This window comes from Oryctolagus cuniculus, chromosome 7 (assembly GCF_051225735.1).
Source record: "Oryctolagus cuniculus isolate XC-2025 breed Fujian yellow rabbit chromosome 7, ASM5122573v1, whole genome shotgun sequence".
Classification (NCBI taxonomy): domain Eukaryota; kingdom Metazoa; phylum Chordata; class Mammalia; order Lagomorpha; family Leporidae; genus Oryctolagus; species Oryctolagus cuniculus.
In genome coordinates, this window is record NC_142873.1 from 147,458,873 (window position 1) to 147,476,308 (window position 17,436).

At 55.4% G+C, this 17,436-nt stretch overlaps 2 protein-coding genes across 3 annotated transcripts in view; one reads left to right on the plus strand and one right to left on the minus strand.

Moving 5' to 3' along the window:
- NIPAL3 (NIPA like domain containing 3) overlaps positions 1-14,856 on the minus strand; it is a 52,163-nt gene extending 37,307 nt beyond the window's left edge. Inside the window, exons 1-2 of one of the 2 annotated variants that reach the window (XM_008265677.5) lie at positions 14,715-14,856; positions 11,615-11,927 (exon numbers count right to left, since the gene is read on the minus strand). In XM_008265677.5, coding sequence (XP_008263899.1) covers positions 11,615-11,707 — 93 coding nt within the window. In that variant the 5' untranslated portion in view covers positions 11,708-11,927; positions 14,715-14,856. The remainder of the gene's footprint in view (positions 1-11,614; positions 11,928-14,714) is intronic. The other variant, XM_017346464.4, reaches the window with a different exon arrangement.
- A 1,202-nt stretch (positions 14,857-16,058) lies between these two features.
- The window catches only part of STPG1 (sperm tail PG-rich repeat containing 1), a 50,871-nt gene continuing 49,493 nt past the window's right edge, over positions 16,059-17,436 (plus strand). Inside the window, exon 1 of the mRNA XM_008265673.5 lies at positions 16,059-16,169. The gene's annotated coding sequence lies outside the window, so the exon portion shown is untranslated. The remainder of the gene's footprint in view (positions 16,170-17,436) is intronic.

Consider the following 17,436-nt stretch of genomic DNA (forward strand, 5'->3'; position numbering starts at 1 on the left):
GCGCTGGCTTCCGCGGCCAGCCTCTGACAGCCGCTGACAGCCTACTGCTCACACGGAGCTCTCCGACCCTCTGCTGGTTCCCTGTGCTGCCCGGCTCATTTCTGTTCAAATAAACTCTGCTGGACTTTGTCTTCAGTTTCCCTTTAAACAGAAGTAGGACTGGTATCCTACAACCTTTAAGTTAAGGTAGATAGAATCTTGAGATAAAATTGTGAAGGAAATACAAATTCAGGGAGAAAAAGGAATGGGGCAACATTCCCAGGGCTTAAAGAGCTTGCCCATATGTTTTTCAGAAGGCGGATGGTTGGTATCCAATGGTCTGCAGATTCCAGTGCATAGTGTTTAACCATGTCTAAGCATAGTCTAACCATGTTTAGAAATACCAGTCTTTCAATGGGTCATAAGTTATATGCTTTGCAAATATTTAAATGTGTAGTAAGAAATCTTAGATGTCGGCTAAAAGAATGCATGAGGAAATACTTGGGGTTTCTTTAGAAGCTGAAGTTGAGGAGCTCAGAGGGAGTCCCCCGGAGGAAGTGCTGCCCTCAAGCAGATCCAAAGCAGGGACTTCGACCTCAGTGGGACGCAAAGACCCGGCGCCTGGCAGGTGCTCCCACGGGAGACTCGGTTCACCCAGGCCCACGAGGAGGAGTAAGTGTGGAAGAGAGTTCTCTGGCAGCTGAGCTACAGGAACTGCCCAGGGCAGGCAGGAGACAGAAGGGCAGGCAGTGGCTCAGGTTCCAACAACACATCAAAGCCACTGTGACCTTCAGGGGAGAACAACAACGGAGGCTCCGAGTGTTCCCAGGAGTCTGCCTGGGGACTTTTCTTTTAATGTCTTTTATTGTTGTTTGAACGGCAGAGAGAGAGAGAGAGGGAGGGAAGGAGGGGGAGAGAGAGAGGGAGAGAGAGGGAGGGGGAGGGGAAGGGGGGGAGGGGGAGAGAGAGGGAGGGGGAGGGGAAGAGAGGGGGGAGGGGGAGAGAGAGGGAGGGGGAGGGGAAGAGGGGGGGAGGGGGAGAGAGGGGGAGGGGGAGGGGAAGAGGGGGGGAGGGGGAGAGAGGGGGAGAGAGAGAGAGAGAGGGAGAGAGAGAGAGACCCACACAGATCCTCCCTCTGCTGGCTCACTCCCCAGATTCCTTCAGCAGCTGGGGCTGGGCAAGGTAGAAACCTGGAATTCTACCCAGATCTCCCACATGGGAGGCCGGGACCTGGGCCAGGCACCATGATGTAGGATGTGGGCACCCAAGGGCAGCTCTGCCTGGTGCGTCACAAAGCCTGCCCCTCAGATGGGCTGTTTTAAGGGTCTTCTGCCAGCAGGGACGACAGCGCCTCCTCGCTGGGTTCTTTCCGGGACTTTCTGAGATCCCCTGAAGGCCAGGGCCTCAGAATTCAGCGTGAGGTGAGCAGTAGATCGCCAACCTCCAAAACCAGCAGTTCGTGGGGTTCTCCCAGGAGCCCAGAGCCACCAGGGTTCTGACTCAGCGAGACCAAGCTGCCCTCTGGGCAGAGGCTGGCTAATCCCCAAGGCTGTCTGGGACCGCCGCGTGGAAGGCACCAGCTCGGCTGCGGCCACGGGGACAAGGCAATAACATTTCGGGAGGGGTGGAACCTAGAAATGAAGATCAGTAAAACCAGCCCAAGCAATGGGAAACACTTAGGGGCCGGCAGGGGTTAAAAACTCGCAGGCAACGGAGTGGAATCGAGAAGCATGAGAGGCGGACGCCAGATGCCATCAGGTCCCGGCCTCCCGGGGCCTCCCAGTCAACTAAGATCAGCTCAGGGGATGGCGGCCCTCCTGTGTCTCCAAGAGATACCATCTTGATGCTCACCTTGTCTGGGATTTTTTTTTTTCCCCTTCTTGTAAAATCCTAAACTCCAAGCAAAAAGTGACTTCCACCTGCTGGCAGTGCCCAGACTGACTGACACCTCACGGGTATTCCCACAAGAACAGCTACGCCCTACCCATCCGAGGAGGGTCCCCGCGGGCCTGGACGCCAGGGGGCGCGCACCTGTCAGCGCCGTCTCGGGTCTGCAGCGCGGGAGTTAAGCCACGGCGCCAGGTCCCTGCTCTGGGCCCCACGAGGGTGTCAGTGGCCCGCTTTGCCCTGTGGCCACGCAGACCCAATTTAGGGGGTTCCATACCAATTCTTCCCATCGGTTTCCGGGGTGTGGCAAGACGAAAGCCGTGCAGGCGCGGCGCCAGGCCCTCTTTGTTGGAACCACAAACACCCGCATGAGGCGGGATGGAAGGAGCTCATAGAGAAATAGCGTGCCCCAGCGAAGCGGCGGAACCTGCCCTCGGTGGGGGCGGCCGCTGGAGCGCTGCCTGCCCCCCATTGTTCCCCCAGCGGTCCCTCAGAGGCGGCAAATTGGGCATGAAAGAACCCGGCCTTGGCACTAATGACACAGGCCGCTGAGGTTTCTTTGAGAAGTCGTTACCACAAGCGTATTAATGCCCATGCATAATAACTGGGTACGTTCAGGCATGATTAGTAACAGCGCCACATAATTCACACCCTTCCATCAGCGTCTCAGAGGGCTGCGCCCTCGCTAATTACCCGCAGGCGCCCTGAGGCGGCGACTGCTCCAGCACAGAGCGCACGCAGCCGTGCAAAGAGGCCGCCGGCGGCACCCGGCACAGCGCGCCTCACAGAACCCTGGCCAGCAACTTCCTCCTCCAAACCCCAGACAAGGAAAACCCTAAAGTGGACAAGCCCAGGGTGGGAGCTGGGGTGCCGCAGGTTAAGCTTGAAGCCTTGCACCCCATATCGGCGCACTTGGGATGGAGTCCGGCTCTGCCTCATTTCCCATCCAGCGCCCTGCTAGGCCCCTGGCAGGCAGCTGACAGTGGCCCAAGTGCTTGGGTTCTTGCCACCCACGTGGGGAACCAGTTAGTTTCTGGCTCCTGGCTTCAGCCTTGTCCAGCCCTGCTGTTCCAGGTTTCTGGAGAGTGAATGAGTGGATGGAAGATCTTTCTATCTCCCTGTCACTTCACCTTTCAAATGTGTATACACACACACACACACACAGATAAATAAATCTTTTAGAGGGGCCTGCGCTGTGGCGAAGCAGATTAACACCCTGGCCTGAGGCTCCGGCATCCCATGTGGGTGCCGGTTCTAGTACCGGCTGCTCCTCTTCCAATCCAGCTCTCTGATGTGGCCTGGGAAAGCAGTAGAAGATGGCCCAAGTTCTTGGGCCCCCTGCACCTGCGTGGAAGACCCAGAGGGAGCTCCTGGTTCCTGGTTTCGCATGGGTGCAGCTCCAGCCGTTGTGGCCAATTGGAGAGTGAGCCATCGGATGGAAGACCTCTCTCTCTCTCTCTCTGCCTCTCCTCTGTGTAACTCTGACTTTCAAATAAATAAATAAATACTTAAAAAACATCTTTTAGAAAAGCAGGTCTCCAGCTCTGCTGCCAGGGATGAAAATGAAAGGGCAGCACCGGGCAGCTTTTGCCCTGATTGCTGCCGGCAGCTTCCTCAGCCCCAGGAGCTGCGCCAGGGTGCGCACGGAGCTTACTTTAAGTAAGCAGCGTCCATGAGGACTCGTGCACAGCTAACCTAGAACACGGGTTCGACCCCAGAATCAGCAACCGTGTCCGGAAGCAAAGAAAGGGTGCAGACAGGAGCAGGGGGTTCCCAGCGGGGGGACAGCTGGTGAGAGCTGCCTCTCCCCCCGGGGGGGCTCTGCCAGCATCTGCACCTCCAACACCTTTGGTCCCTGTGACGTCACGTGGGGCTGAGGCACCTACTCAGGCTCCCCACCATCTCAACCTTCTCGAAGCTTTACTGGGTGGAGCTGGAAAGGAGGGGAGGAGCGGGGCTGCTCTGGGAGCCAAAGTCAAAAGCAAGCCAGTGGCAGGGCCAGGGCCACACGCAGGTCTCCCTGGCCCACAGCTGCCTGGAGGAAGGAGTGAGGCCTCTACCAATCAAGAGCCTTCTGTTTAAGGCAACCGCATATGGTCCTAGGAGAGCCCTGTTCAGAGACACGGACCTGAGCCTTAGACCAGGCCCTGTGGGTACCTCCCAACAGCACAGGCTTTGCACACAGGCAGCAGGACTTCAGCTCGGTGGCCTCTAGCTATGGCTCCAAGGGGCTCAAACAGCAAGGGGAGGGGCAGCCAACCCAGGAGCCCTTTCTCCTCTGCTGCAGCTCCCCAGCGTGGCCTCTGAGGACAGCAGGCGTGGGCTGTGGCCCCAACGCCGCGACTTCCTTGCTGTGTGAGGTCAGGGGAACTGCCCTAACTTTCTGAGCCTCAGCTTCCACATCTTTTTTTTTTTTTTTTTTTTTTAAGATTTATTTATTTACTTGAAAGTCAGAGTTACACAGAGAGAGGGAGAGGCAGAGAGAGCGAGAGAGAGGTCTTCCATCCGCTGGTTCACTCCCCAGATGGCTACAACAGCTGGAGCTGTGCCAATCCAAAGCCAGGATCCAAGAGCCAGGAGCCAGGAGCCTCCTCTGGGTCCCCCATGCAGGTGCAGGGGCCCAAGGACTTGGGCCATCTTCTACTGCTTTCCCAGGCCATAGCAGAGAGCTGGATTGGAAGTGGAGCAGCCAGGACTCAAACCGGCGTCCATATGGGATGCCAGCACTGCAGACGGTGGCTTTACCCACTATGCCACAGCACCAGTCCCAGCCTCCACATCTAAAACAGAGCTGACTGTAGAGGCTCGCGGGGTTATGCTATGGGAAACAGGGCGAAGTGTGCCACGTCACCACGTGTCGTAAGTACTAAAGCAGTCTAGCTGTTACCACGGTTCATTTTATTATTATGTAAGCACCAGCTTGAAAGACTTTTTTGGTCCTGACGCTTTTTTTTTTGAAAAATATTTATTTTAATTATTTGAAAGGCAGAGTTAGAGAGAGAGAGAGAGAGAGAGATCTTCCACCCAGTGGTTCACCCCACAAAAGCCCACAACAGCTGGGGCTAGGCCAGGCAGGACCCAGGAGCCTGGGAATCCATCCAGGTCTCCCCTGTGGGTGCAGGGGCCCAAGGACTTGGGCTGTCTCCTACTGCTCTCCCAGCAGCATCAGCAGGGAGTTGGATCAGATGGAGCAGCCAGGACTTGAATCAGTGCTCATGTGGGATATGGCTGTTGCAAGCTTAACCTGCTGCACCACAAGGCTGGCCCCAGGCTCTGACATTTTCTGATCTAAAAACTGATCTTTCACCACCTACAACCCTGAAAAAAAAAATGAACTGTTTCCAGAGAAGTGGCCAGGGCTGGGGGTAGACACTGGGATCCTGAGAAACCTCAGTTTAGACCTGCTGCAGTCGTGTCTCCGGAGCTCAGCCTCCATTTACACCCCACGGCCACAGCCTGGTCATCAGCCACTATCTACACTAACTGCCAGCAATGACCTGGGTTTAGAACGGCAAGCAGATAAGTGTAGATTCCTGCATCCTGGCTGCTCCAAAGGTGACTCACATTTAAGGTAAGGGATGCACCTGTCTAACTAACCAGGTCTTCATGGAGAAGGTGGCACTTGGGGCTTGCATTGTGGCACAGCGAGTAAAGCTGCTGCCTGTAATGCAGGCATCCTATATGGGCACTGGTTTGTGTCCTGGCCACCTCATTTCTGGTTCAGCTCCTTGCTAATGGCTGGGAAAGTAGCAGAAGATGGCCCAAGGGTTTGGGCCCCTGCCACCCATGTGAGAGACCCAGATACAGTTTCTGGCTCCTGGCTTTGGCTCGGCCCAGCCCTGCCTGTTGTAGCCATCTGGGGAGTGAAACAGCAGATGGAAGCTCTCTCTCTGTGTTGCTGTGCCTTTCAAATAACGGAAGGAAGGAAGGAAGGAAGGAAGAATGGAAGGAAGGAAGGAATAAAGGAAGGAAGGAAGGAGGGAGGGAGGAAGAAACTACATGCCATATACAGACTCCTGCCATACATCAACCCCAGGCTCTGGACCAGAAAACTAAGGGCAGTTCCCATGGCTTAGAGTCCTGCCCCATCCTGCTGCCCTGCCCCACCCTGCCCTGCCCTGCACCATCCTGCCCTGCCCTGCACCATCCTGCTGCCCTGCCCTGCCCTGCCCTGCCTCGCCCCGTCCTGCCCTGTCCTGCCCTGCCCTGCCCCGCCCTGCCCCACCCTGCCCTGCCCTGCACCATCCTGCCCTGCCCTGCCCCATCCTGCTGCCCTGCCCTGTCCTGTCCTGCCCTGCCTCGCCCCATCCTGCCCTGTCCTGCCCCATCCTGCCCTGCCCTGTCCTGTCCTGTCCTGCCCTGCCCTGCCTCGCCCCGTCCTGCCCTGTCCTGCCCTGCCCCGTCCTGCCCTGTCCTGTCCTGCCCTGCCCTGCCTCCCGTCCTGCCCTGTCCTGCCCCATCCTGCCCCGTCCTGTCCTGCCCAGTCCTGTCCTGCCCTGCCCAGTCCTGCCCTGTCCTGCCCTGCCCCGTCCTGCCCTGTCCTGTCCTGCCCTGCCTCGCCCCGTCCTGCCCTGTCCTGTCCTGCCCTGCCTCGCCCCGTCCTGCCCTGTCCTGTCCTGCCCTGCCTCGCCCCGTCCTGCCCTGTCCTGCCCATCCTGCCCTGTCTTGTCCTGCCCTGTCCTGTCCTGCCCTGCCCTGCCTCGCCCCATCCTGCCCTGTCCTGCCCCACCCTGCCCTGCCCTGCACCATCCTGCCCTGCCCTGTCCTGCCCTGCCCAGTCCTGCCCTGTCCTGCCTCGCCCCGTCCTGCCCTGTCCTGCCCCACCCTGCCCTGCCCTGCCCCATCCTGCTGCCCTGCCCTGCCCTGTCCTGCCCTGCCCCGTCCTGCCCTGCCCTGCCCCATCCTGCCCTGTCCTGTCCTGCCCAGTCCTGTCCTGCCCTGCCCAGTCCTGTCCTGCCCTGCCCAGTCCTGCCCTGCCCTGCCCTGCCCCATCCTGCCCTGTCCTTCCCTGTCCTGCCCTGCCCTGCCTTTCTCACAGGAAGCACAGACAGACCTGATGAGCAGCTTTGCTCCTGATGCCTCTGCCTGCTCCTCCATGTGACCCCGCATGGCAGAGGGACCTCCTTTTCTTGGGAAATGGGAGTAATTAAAGTCTCCCCAAGGCACTCTCCTGCCCATGCCATCACGTAGTCACCTTCTTCCATTGAGAGCCGGGCATAATTCAGACGCCGGCTTCCATCAGGACAGTACAGAGAGTGGTACACTCTACCAAAAAGCAGAATGGAACATTCTTGGTGCTTCACACAATAAAGCACGTCCATCTTCTTCAAGACGTCAGGCCCTGGGGGTGCTCACCCGGGCTGAGCAGGGCTCCAAACGGTGCCACTGGCACTGTGCCTTCTGACCTGACGGGAGGGTGCCTGCCATGGGGGAGGGCAGTGGCTGGGAGCAGACTCTGGGTACTGCTAATGTTCTGTCTCTTGATTTGGACGCTAGTTACACGTGTGCACTCTTGGTTAAAATGTACATCTAGTGCTTATGATTTGCATGTTTTTCTATTTGCATGCTATCATTCAATAGAAATGTTAAGAAAAATGTTTTCTGTGGTAGGCATTTGGCATAGTAGCAAATAGACGCCTGCATCCCGTGTCAGGGTGCCCGGGTTTGAGTCTCAACTCTGCTTCCAATTCCAGCTTCCTGCCAATGTGCACCCTGAGAGGCAGCGGGTGATGGCTCAAGTACTTGGGTCCCTGCCACCCGTGCTGGATACATGGATTATATTACCAGCTCCTGGCTTCAGCCTGGCTTAGCCCTGACTGTTGCTAACACTGGGGAATGAACCAGCAGACAGGAGATAGCAGACCGGAGCTCTGTGTCGGTCTCTCTGAGTTTCTTTTTCTTTTTTTTTTTTTTTTTTTTTTTTTTAGTTTTTTATTTATTATTTGACAGGTAGAGTTACAGACAGTGAGAGAGACAAAGGTCTTCCTTCCGTTGGTTCACCCCCAAAATGGCCGCAATGGTCAGAACTGCGCCGATCCGAAGCCAGGAGCCAGGTGTTTCCTCCTGGTCTCCCATGCGGGTGTGGAGGCCCAAGCACCTGGGCCATCCTCCACTGCACTCCCTGGCCACAGCAGAGAGCTGGACTGGAAGAGGAGCAACTAGGACTAGAACTCGGTGCTCATATGGGATGCTGGCGCCGCAGGTGGAGGATTAACCAAGTGAGCCACGGCACTGGCCCCTGGTGTCCCTGAGTTTCAAACAAGTAAATGACAAATGGTTTCTGACTTGCCCCCGATGTAGCTTGAATCATGCACTCTGAAGCACATGGCACCTAAGACATGATGGCTGCAGACCTGGATCTCGGGATGATAGGGGTGGGGGCAGGGAGGGCGTTTAGTAGATCTGGTCTAGACATTCCCACACCTGGCTGCTTGTCAGACTCACCTGAAGAGGTTTATAAAATGCAAATTCTAGATGGCCAGCCTGGATATGCTAAACCATAGTTTGCAGGGGAAGACGGATGAGGGAAGTAGGGAGAAAGGAGAAGATAAAGAGTCAGAGAGAAAGAGAGAGAGAGAAAGAGAGAGAGAGAAAGAGAGAAAGAGAGAAAGAGAGAGAGAGAGAGAGAGAAAGAAAGAGAGAAAGAGAGAGAGAGAGAGAGAAAGAGAGAGGAGGCCCAGGACTAGAAACCTGTATCTTTTTACAGAACCACCCAGGTGCTCCTGGTGGCCAGCCACTCCTGGGCACTGTGCATAAATTCCGCCCTTTCACTTCATAGAGCTGGAGACCAAGGCCTAGAGAAGGGACAAGACTTGCGTGAGGTCACACAGCCAGTCACGGCAGAGCCGGGTCAAGAACCCAGGGCTCCCAGGCTCCAATCTACAGCGTCCCCGCCACAGCCCTGGCAGACCCAGCAGCAGCCACACCCGGGGGAAAGCACAGGCTTTCAAGGAAAACCAGTCGAGGGGCATGAGCCGGATGCTGAGCAACCCACGTCACGCCAGCTCTAAAACTGACCTGGCTTTGGACGGGAACTTCCCGGCTTCCTTGGTTGGACAGTCTGCTGTGAATGTCAGGGCCCAGTTGCAGACAAGTGTTTACGATCTCCATACACATCTATTCTGCCTAGCCAATTGGATGGCATTGAAACGACAGAGCCCTTTAACAGTTCCCAGCGTCCCTCTGTTTCTCTCCTCTTGCCCTGGCACACTGGGGTGACAGAGGCAGTGTAGCGCAGTGGTCAGGACCAGGCATTCTGCAGTCCGTCTGACCTGAGTTTATTTATCTATTACTTTTTAAGGATTATTTATTAATTTGGAAGACTCAGCAACAGAGAGAGAGGGAGAGACACAGAGAGATCTTCCACCTGATGGTTCATTCCCCAAATGACGGGACTGGGGCAGACTCCTTATGGGTCTCCCACATGAGTAGCAGGAGCCCAAGTGCTTGGGCCACCTTCTGCTACCTTCCCAGGTACATCAGCAGGGAGCTGGATTGAAAGTGGAGCCTGGGACTCAGAAACCAGCTCTCCGATATGGGATGCCAGTATTCCAGTGGCAGCTTAATTCACAGTACCACAGCGCTGGCCCCTCTGATCTGGGCTTAAATTCTGGTTTTATAATCTACTTGTCAGGCCAGTTGAAAACATCAGATAACATCTCTGTATCTCATTTTCCTTGTTTCTAACATGGAGATTTTTTTTTAAATGGTAACAGCAAGTACTTGATCAACATTGGCCATCGCTGGTGGGTCACTGTACTATTACTGCCCCCATCTTTCAGATGAGGAAAACTACACTTATGTTGTAGTGTTATTGCGAAGATTACCCGAGAAAATGCACGTGGAGAACTCAGCACAATACAGAAGCTTCATCTACCTTAGTCATTATTGCTGAGACCATAATTATCACAACTAGTAACAGCTCCAGCTGTGCCTCCCCACGTGCTACCTTCTCTCTCGCTCAGTCTCACTTTCCCAATCCGAAAAACAAGGGGCTTTGGTGAGGTGATGGCTAAGATCTCCTATGGCTCTGATGTGCTCTCAGTCTCACTAACCCAGCAGAAAAGCTGACTCTAAATACATCCAAGTCTCCAGGTGCTGCCTTGAGAGCTACTTAGGAATATGTCAATTCGATGTTCCAAATCCCTTACTAAAAACTGTCATTCCCTTTGACCTATTCATTGCATCTAAATGATTATATCTCAGGAACTAATCAGAGATGTGCACTAAGATTCACCCAGTCCTCCAGATTAGAAGCAACTTGCGGGGCCGGTGCTGTGGCACAGTGGGTTAAAGCCCTGGACTGAAGCGCCAGCATCCCATATGCGCGCCGGTTCGAGACCCAGCTGCTCCACTTCCTGTCCAGCTCTCTGCTATGGCCTGGGAAAGCAGTAGAAGATGGCCCAAGTCCTTGGGCCCCTGCACCCGTGTAGGAGACCCAGAGGAGGCTCCTGGCTTCGGATCAGCACAGCTCCAGCCGTTGTGGCCAATTGGGGAGTGAACCATTGGATGGAAGACCTCTCCTTCTCTCTCTCTCCCATGTAATTCTGACTTTGAAGTAAAATAAATAAATCTTTAAAAAAAAAAAAAAAAAGAAGCAACCTGCATATCCAACACTAGGGGATCTGAGCAAACCCGGGCGCAGAAGCTCCAGAGGTCACTGGGCATGCTTGCGGTCACTCCTCAATGCCTTGCGGAGATATTCTACACGTCAGGCTGAGTGAAATAGCCAAAACCTACGATGTTATGTATACTGTGACTCTGTATTTGTAATACCGTAACAAGATAAGAAGAAGACATCAAAAAAGATTATCTCCAACACGAAACATGAACAAAGATTATCTCCCAGTAATGGAGTCGATGGCTTTTTAAAAATCAAATCTTCTAAGCGGGAATGCATTCTTCTTTGCTCCTCCTGACCTTTAAAAAAAGTTTTTGGGGGGGCGGCAGCATTGTGGTGTGGCTGGTTAAGCTGCTGCCTGCAATACCAGTATCCCATATGGGATGGGCACTGGTTCAAGTCCCAGTTGCTCCAATTCCAATCCAGCTTCCTGCTAATGCATCTGGGAAAGCAGCAGAAGCTGGCCCGAGTGCCTGGGCCCCTGCACCCACAGGGGAGACCTGGATGAAGCTCCTGGCTTCAGTCTGACCCAGCTCTGGCCACTGTGGCCATTTGGGGAGTGAACCAGTAGATGGAAGATTCTCTCTCTCTCTGTAACTCTGACTTTCAAGTAAATAAATCATAAATTTTTTTTTCATTTGAGAGGCAGAGCAAGAGCAAGAGCAAAAGAGTGTGAGAGTGTGTTCCTGTTTGCTGGTTCACTCTGCAAATGCCCACAATGACAGGGTTTGAAGCCCAGAGTCCAGAGCGCAATCCAAGTTTCCCACATGGGCACCAGGAGGCCAATTACTGGGGTCATGACTGCTGCCTCCTCGGGTGTGCACCGGCAGGAAGCTGGAGCCAGGGAGCAAAGCCGGCACTACAATGTGCAATACAAGTGTTTTAACTGCCGGGCTCAAGGCTGCCCTTCTGTTCCTCCTTTTAATATGTTTCTCTACCTCCTTGTTTTTATCTACTTTAATGTGAATTTCTTTTCTTTTGATTACACACTGGCCCATCTATGTGGAGGGCCTGCCTGGCTCTGCTAGCCGTAGGCACTGAGACCCTGGTCATACCTGTTAGCCAAAACCACCCTGGGTTGCTTTCTTGTTAGAAAAATAAAGATGCCCAATCCAAGAAAGCCCTTGCCTTGTAGGAGAAGGATCCCTCGCTCACGGGGGTGGCACTGCTGGTGGGCAGGAGCGGCTGCACCTGCAGGGCTGGGCCGTGGGCTCCATCCATGGCCGCTGTCCTAGTGGCGCACGCCTGGCTCAGAGCGGAGCTGCTGCGACGCGAGGCCCGAGCCGGAAGCCATGTCTCCTGGTGGTTTCGCCGTCTTCTACCGACCCTCTCTTCCTCACGCAGGAAGCGTCCTTCCAGGCTCGTCTGGCAGACGCACAGCCTCCTCCTCCAGGCAGTCTCCCCGGCAGCCAGGGGTGCACTTTCTGCTTCTTGTGGCGCTCTAGGGTAGCGGAGAGGAACATTAAAAATGCATGTGCAGTGAGACGTTGAGCCCAGCTCTGTTACCTGAGAAGACAGCACTGCTAGGCCCAAACACCCCAGGCCGTGAGAACGGAGGTCACTGCAAGGCTAACGGGACTCCGGGCTCCTTTAGAAAGACAGGACGCAGGGACCACCAAAGCGTCCCTCCGGGCCCGCGGCTGCCGACCTCCCATCACAGCCTCTCTGAAATCCTCTATTTCTCCATACGCCCTTCAAATACTGCCAATATCTACCTTTTGGGGCCTCCAAAGCCATCCCACAACCAGCAGAAGGGAACTATGTGGAGCTTAACGTAGAAAGGAAAGAATAAGGAAAAAAGCCACGTCTACAGAAGATGGAAGAACCGGGCTGCAGCCAGCGTCGGCCTGGCACGCGGGAGGTCCTGCGAGGTGGAGCAGATCACGTGGGGCCAGATCTCACTGTGCCTCTAGGAGACTCAGTGGCCTTGCCTGTAAAGTGGGTTGATAACGTGGCCTCACAGAAACTCAGCAATGATGTTACTCCCTGTCAACCTCAACAGACGGGTGTTTTCAGCACTTCTCAAACTTTTCTACCAAGTAGAATAGAAAGAGAAAGGGTGCCCCTGGCGCTCTAGGAAGGATGACCCAAACCCTACAAGTGCTAAGGGTTTCTTTGAAGTGTTATCATTTAAAAAAATAATCATAGTGCAAATTTGGATTCTACATATTCTTAACCTACACATCTATTTTGATACAATTAATATAAAAAGGAAAATATATTAAGATATGATATAAATATATAAACATACGGTGCTTTTCATCTGCCGTATGCTATGTTTTCACCTTGGTCAGGCTGTTTAACTTGTGAGCAGTTTGCTCAGCTGTAACGTACGGCTAATAACGTCCCTACCCTTCAGGACTCGTGTGAGACCTTGATGAAATAAGGCGTGTGCAATGCATGCAGGCAAGGAGCAGCAGCAGTTAATTCGATTCTTCCAGCTTAATTATTTAACTCAGCCATGCATACGCTTTCTTTCTTATGTATTCCCCAACAAGTGCTTCCCCAGGGCTCAGTGCCTGCCCCAGAGACAGTCTCTGCCAGGCCCTGCCAAAAGCCTCCAAACACCCCCACCCCCGTATCTATCCTGTATCTCCCAGTCCCTCTGCTGTCAGGCTGTGGGCCTGGGAATTTTGGCTCCTGGTGGGAGAGCACACATATCCACTAGGGACACCACGTGCAGTCCGGAGGAGACAGTAGATGCAGGCTTAGCACAAGGGCAGCCACCAAGACCACTGGCTCAGGGCTCACTTCACCAGGGGCCCCCGGATGAGGCGGTATCCGCCTATGAGGTGCTCATCGGCTCCTAACTGCACAACTCACAGCCCACGGCCGGACTTCCTGCTGCAAAACCCTGTGCGTATGTGGATGCAAGATGAAGAGTCCTCACGCTGCTTTTAGGTGCCCATGGGAAACATCACTGTGCTACCGCTCTGCAGGCTGCTTGGCATTTTTAATCTGGGTCTTAGAGAGAGTGGCCCAGGGCTCTTTGCTGAGAGCCCCTGGGAGGCATTTCAGCTGGAGCCCAAGGGGCCGCAGAGGCAAACGGCAGGAAGGTGTTTTGCTGAATCCCCTGTTCTGTTGCACCTCCTGAGACGGCGTCCAGAGCCTGGCCCAGTGACTTCCATACACACCACTGCCCGGCTAAAAGCAGCCGGGTAAGTGCCGGGTGTGCTGTGGTCACTTCACATCAAGAATGCCTTACTCAGGCCTCATCAACCACCCACTGCACAGCCACAACAAACAGATACACCCAGCCCCACCCACAGGACGGCAGGGAAGGCAAACAGGCCTGGGGACAGGCCAGGGGGTGCTGGGAATGGAGGCCTCCCAAGCTCCTGCAAGCCAGCTGGTGTTCTGGTTTGGCTTTTTTGGGGGAGTGGTTTAATGTGCTTTCAAGAAGCAGCTTCCCTCTTGGCCTCAGGAGCTCAGGGCCTCCGAGGCACTCCTTGCAAGCTGGACTCCCTTACAAGGCCCACACTCTGCCTGGTGACTCTCTTCTCCCGACTTCAAAGCACTTTTCCAGGACTCACATATGCCCAGGGGACAAGCAGACTCCCCACGGCTGGAACACAGGGAACCCGAGAGAGGAAAGAGAATCCAGGAGGTGCCAGCTTCCTCTCCACCCCCAGCCCTATCTCAATGAATGACATCACCATCAAACAGAGCAGGTTTTACTGATCAGCAAGCCCGGGCTCAGAGCCCCCAAGAGCATGGTCTGGATTAGAACTTGGCTGTCACTGAGAACGATAAATAACGCAGGTTCTTTCCCACCACCTGACGATCCAGCTCCTGGCTGGTGGATGTCAGGGGCGCGCTGGCCTTTTCCTAGGCTTTGGCTCTCTCGGGGGTTAACTCTCACTGAGCTGGGAATTCCACACCTCGAGCAGACAGCACCTCTGTTCCAGCAGCCGGCATCTCCCTGTCCACCTGCTCGCCCCACCGTCCGCTACTGCCAGACCGTCTGAGCCGGCTTGGCGTGGCCAGGCGCTTGCGTTTCACTTCCCGATTCGGGAAAGCCCAGCGTCGTCTACACTACGGCAACGTGGGACCCGAAAACTGGAAAGGAGGCAAGCGGACCGAAGGCGACAAGGCTGGTGACAGCCAGAGGCAGGGTTTGAGACTAGGGGAGGGGGTGAAATGCTGAGTACACAAGCATCTTGCCCTGAGCAAACGAAGGCTGAATGGCAGCGCCCGGTCCCCTCCCCAAGTCGGAATCGCGACTCACCGGCAGCGTTTCCCCTAAGGTCCGCCTATCAGAGGTTTCTGAGACATGACTTGGACGCTCCGCGCAACCCGGAGGCACAGCCTCCCGAATTCCTTCCTAACTCGGAGCTACCAGCTGCTGCAGTGTTTTGCTGGCAGAAGCCGCGATTTGATTTGCCAAGCTTCCCGCCTGTCAAAAGCTGGCAGGGATTTCGCGCAGGCGAGTGGCTCCGAGGAGGAGGGGGGCGGGACATCCCCCGGTCATTGGCTGCCCTGCAAAGCTTGCTTGAAGCGCAGCGCGAGACCTTGGGGGCAGAGTTTGGCACTCACCTGGAGGGAGCCCCTCTAGCGGCCGCGGGGAGAACGTGGGAGCGACCTTTGTCCCCGTCTCCCGCAGTCCGGAAGAGCGCGGGTGATTGCTCACCTCCACCTGCTCGACAGGTGGGCTCGGCTTTAGCAACCTGCCAGGTGCCCTCCGTTCTTATCCTCCGGGGCTTTTCTCGGGCTGTCCCCCATCACGTATTCAGATCCCACACGTCCTTCAAGACCTGTTTCCCCCAAAGCCCCGCAAGTGGGCAGGGGCCGTCTCTCTCTCTCCCCTGCGCCCTCTGACACCTGTTGGCCCAGCACGCCCGCGGCCCGGCAACCCTGAATCCCAGACACTGAGCCTCGCACTTGACTCCGCTCCGCGACGTGCAGCCGGGGGGCTTTGCGGAAGGCAGAACGCTGCTCACCACGCACACGGTTCCCTGCACACGGCGTTCGTTGCAGACCCTCCCTGCGACCCCCTAGCGAGACCCCGAGCTCAGGTGATCTTGGGCAGAGAGACCTCAGCGATGTGGGAGAGCCAGGAGCGGGTTCTGGCCCTGGGTCCGAGGGTACCCTGCCCAGGAGTGGTGTGGGATCTGCGCAGAGGCCAGCGGCGATGGCGCGAGATTTTTCTGGGTGGCAGGGGCAGCAGCTTGTCGCCGGGCGTGTGGGGCCCGCTGTGAAGTTAGAGGGCACCGCCGGAGAGCGCTCAGCAGGGGCCCGACAGTCCCTGGGGCCGATCGGAAGCGAGGCAGAAGCGGCTCGCAGCTGCCCGAATCCATCTTCGCTCTTCGGCTTTTCAGAGGGGCTTGGATGGTTAACTCTGCTAGATGTGTTCCTTGAGGTAGGATGAGCAGAATTCGGAGACTTTTGGTCTATCGCAAGATTTGCGAAGATAGCTTAGATAAGTCCCTATTGGTCCCCGCCCCCTCCCCCTGGACTCTACGTAATCAACTAGCCTAAGCCCTAAAATTCTGGCAGTTTCCCTGAGGATTTTTTGAAACAGCTCTCACGATTGGTCAAAACCTTTTCACGCGTAAGAGACACAGGCCACCATTGGCTAGAGTGGCTGAGGCGGCACCTCCCGGACCGCAGAATTCGAGGCCTGTGGTTGCCACAGCAACGGGGAGGTTGGGCCGGCCAGATTCAGCCGCCTGGACCCGACCAGGTAGGAGGCAGTTTCGGGTGGGGGGCGGGTCCCTGCGGGCCTGGGGTGGCGGACGCGGCACGCCCGCGGGTGGCCCGGCCTCCGGGGCCGTGCGCGCTTCCCGCGCGGAGGGAGGTGGCGCCCCACTGGAAAGCGGCGATCGGCTCTGCGCGGCTTCTCCACGGAGCTCCCGCGGCTGACGGGGGGCGTCAGACCCCTCGGCCCCCGCCCCGGCGGCGCACAGACCTTGCGGGTCCCGGACGGCGCGGCGTGGACCGCAGAGGGCGGAGCGCCAAGCCCAGCTCCACCCCCGCTCACCGGGCGTCCCGGCTCTGGGATGAGTGAGGCTGGACTCTAGCCGGAACCCAGTTCCCGCCAACTGCCCGACACGCGTTCTCCGCCGAGAAAAATGCCCAGTGGTTACGTACCGGACAGTGCTTTGAAGAATGCAAAATGTCTCCGAGATGCGCCACAGCACCGGGCCTGAACTGATGAAAATCGCCTGTGGGCAAAACCACTCGTGAAAATCCTGTGAAATTCCACAGAAATGAATAGTATATGTAGTTGAGCAAGCATTGGTAAGCTATATAGCCACATGTACACGTGTATAAAATATGTGATAATGCCAGAATATATGATAATATTTTAATAAAAAAGATGGTGGAAAGTCTGCAGTCCTGTAAACGAAATACTTGTAGAACCTGGCTCATGAAGGAAATAATTGTATTATGAGCACATCTGTGCACACTGTTGTGAGCATGAGTCTGCCTTCTGTCTACAAATTTATTAGACAACTCCTGTGTGCCAAAAAAAAAAAAAAGACTGCGGATTCTGTGATGAATATTCTATAACGAAAGTCATAAAAAAGTAATAAATACACAACACTTGGAAAAAATAAAGCAAAGTCAGTGGCTTGAAATAGATGGGGTTGTGCATGGTAAGTGACGGTGGCCAGGGAAGTTATCCGTAAACAGCCAGAAGGATCTGGTGAGGGGGCAGAGGGTGCTGCCCAGTAGAAGAGGAGTTGCAGAAGGGAGGAAGGCCCCTGATGGGGGCACGGTTAGTCCGTAGTGGGTAATAACTGCCTTCACGTTCTTGGAGGATGATCTTTTTTTTTTTTTTTTTTTTTTTTTGAATTGATTTGAAGAGCAGAGTGACTCAGAGAGAGAGAGAGAGAGAGAGAGAGAGAGAAAGAGAGAGAGAAAGAGATCTGCCCTCTACTGGTTCACTCCTTGGCCACCCAATGACCAGCGCTGGGCCAGGCTGAAACCAGGAGCCAGGAACTCCA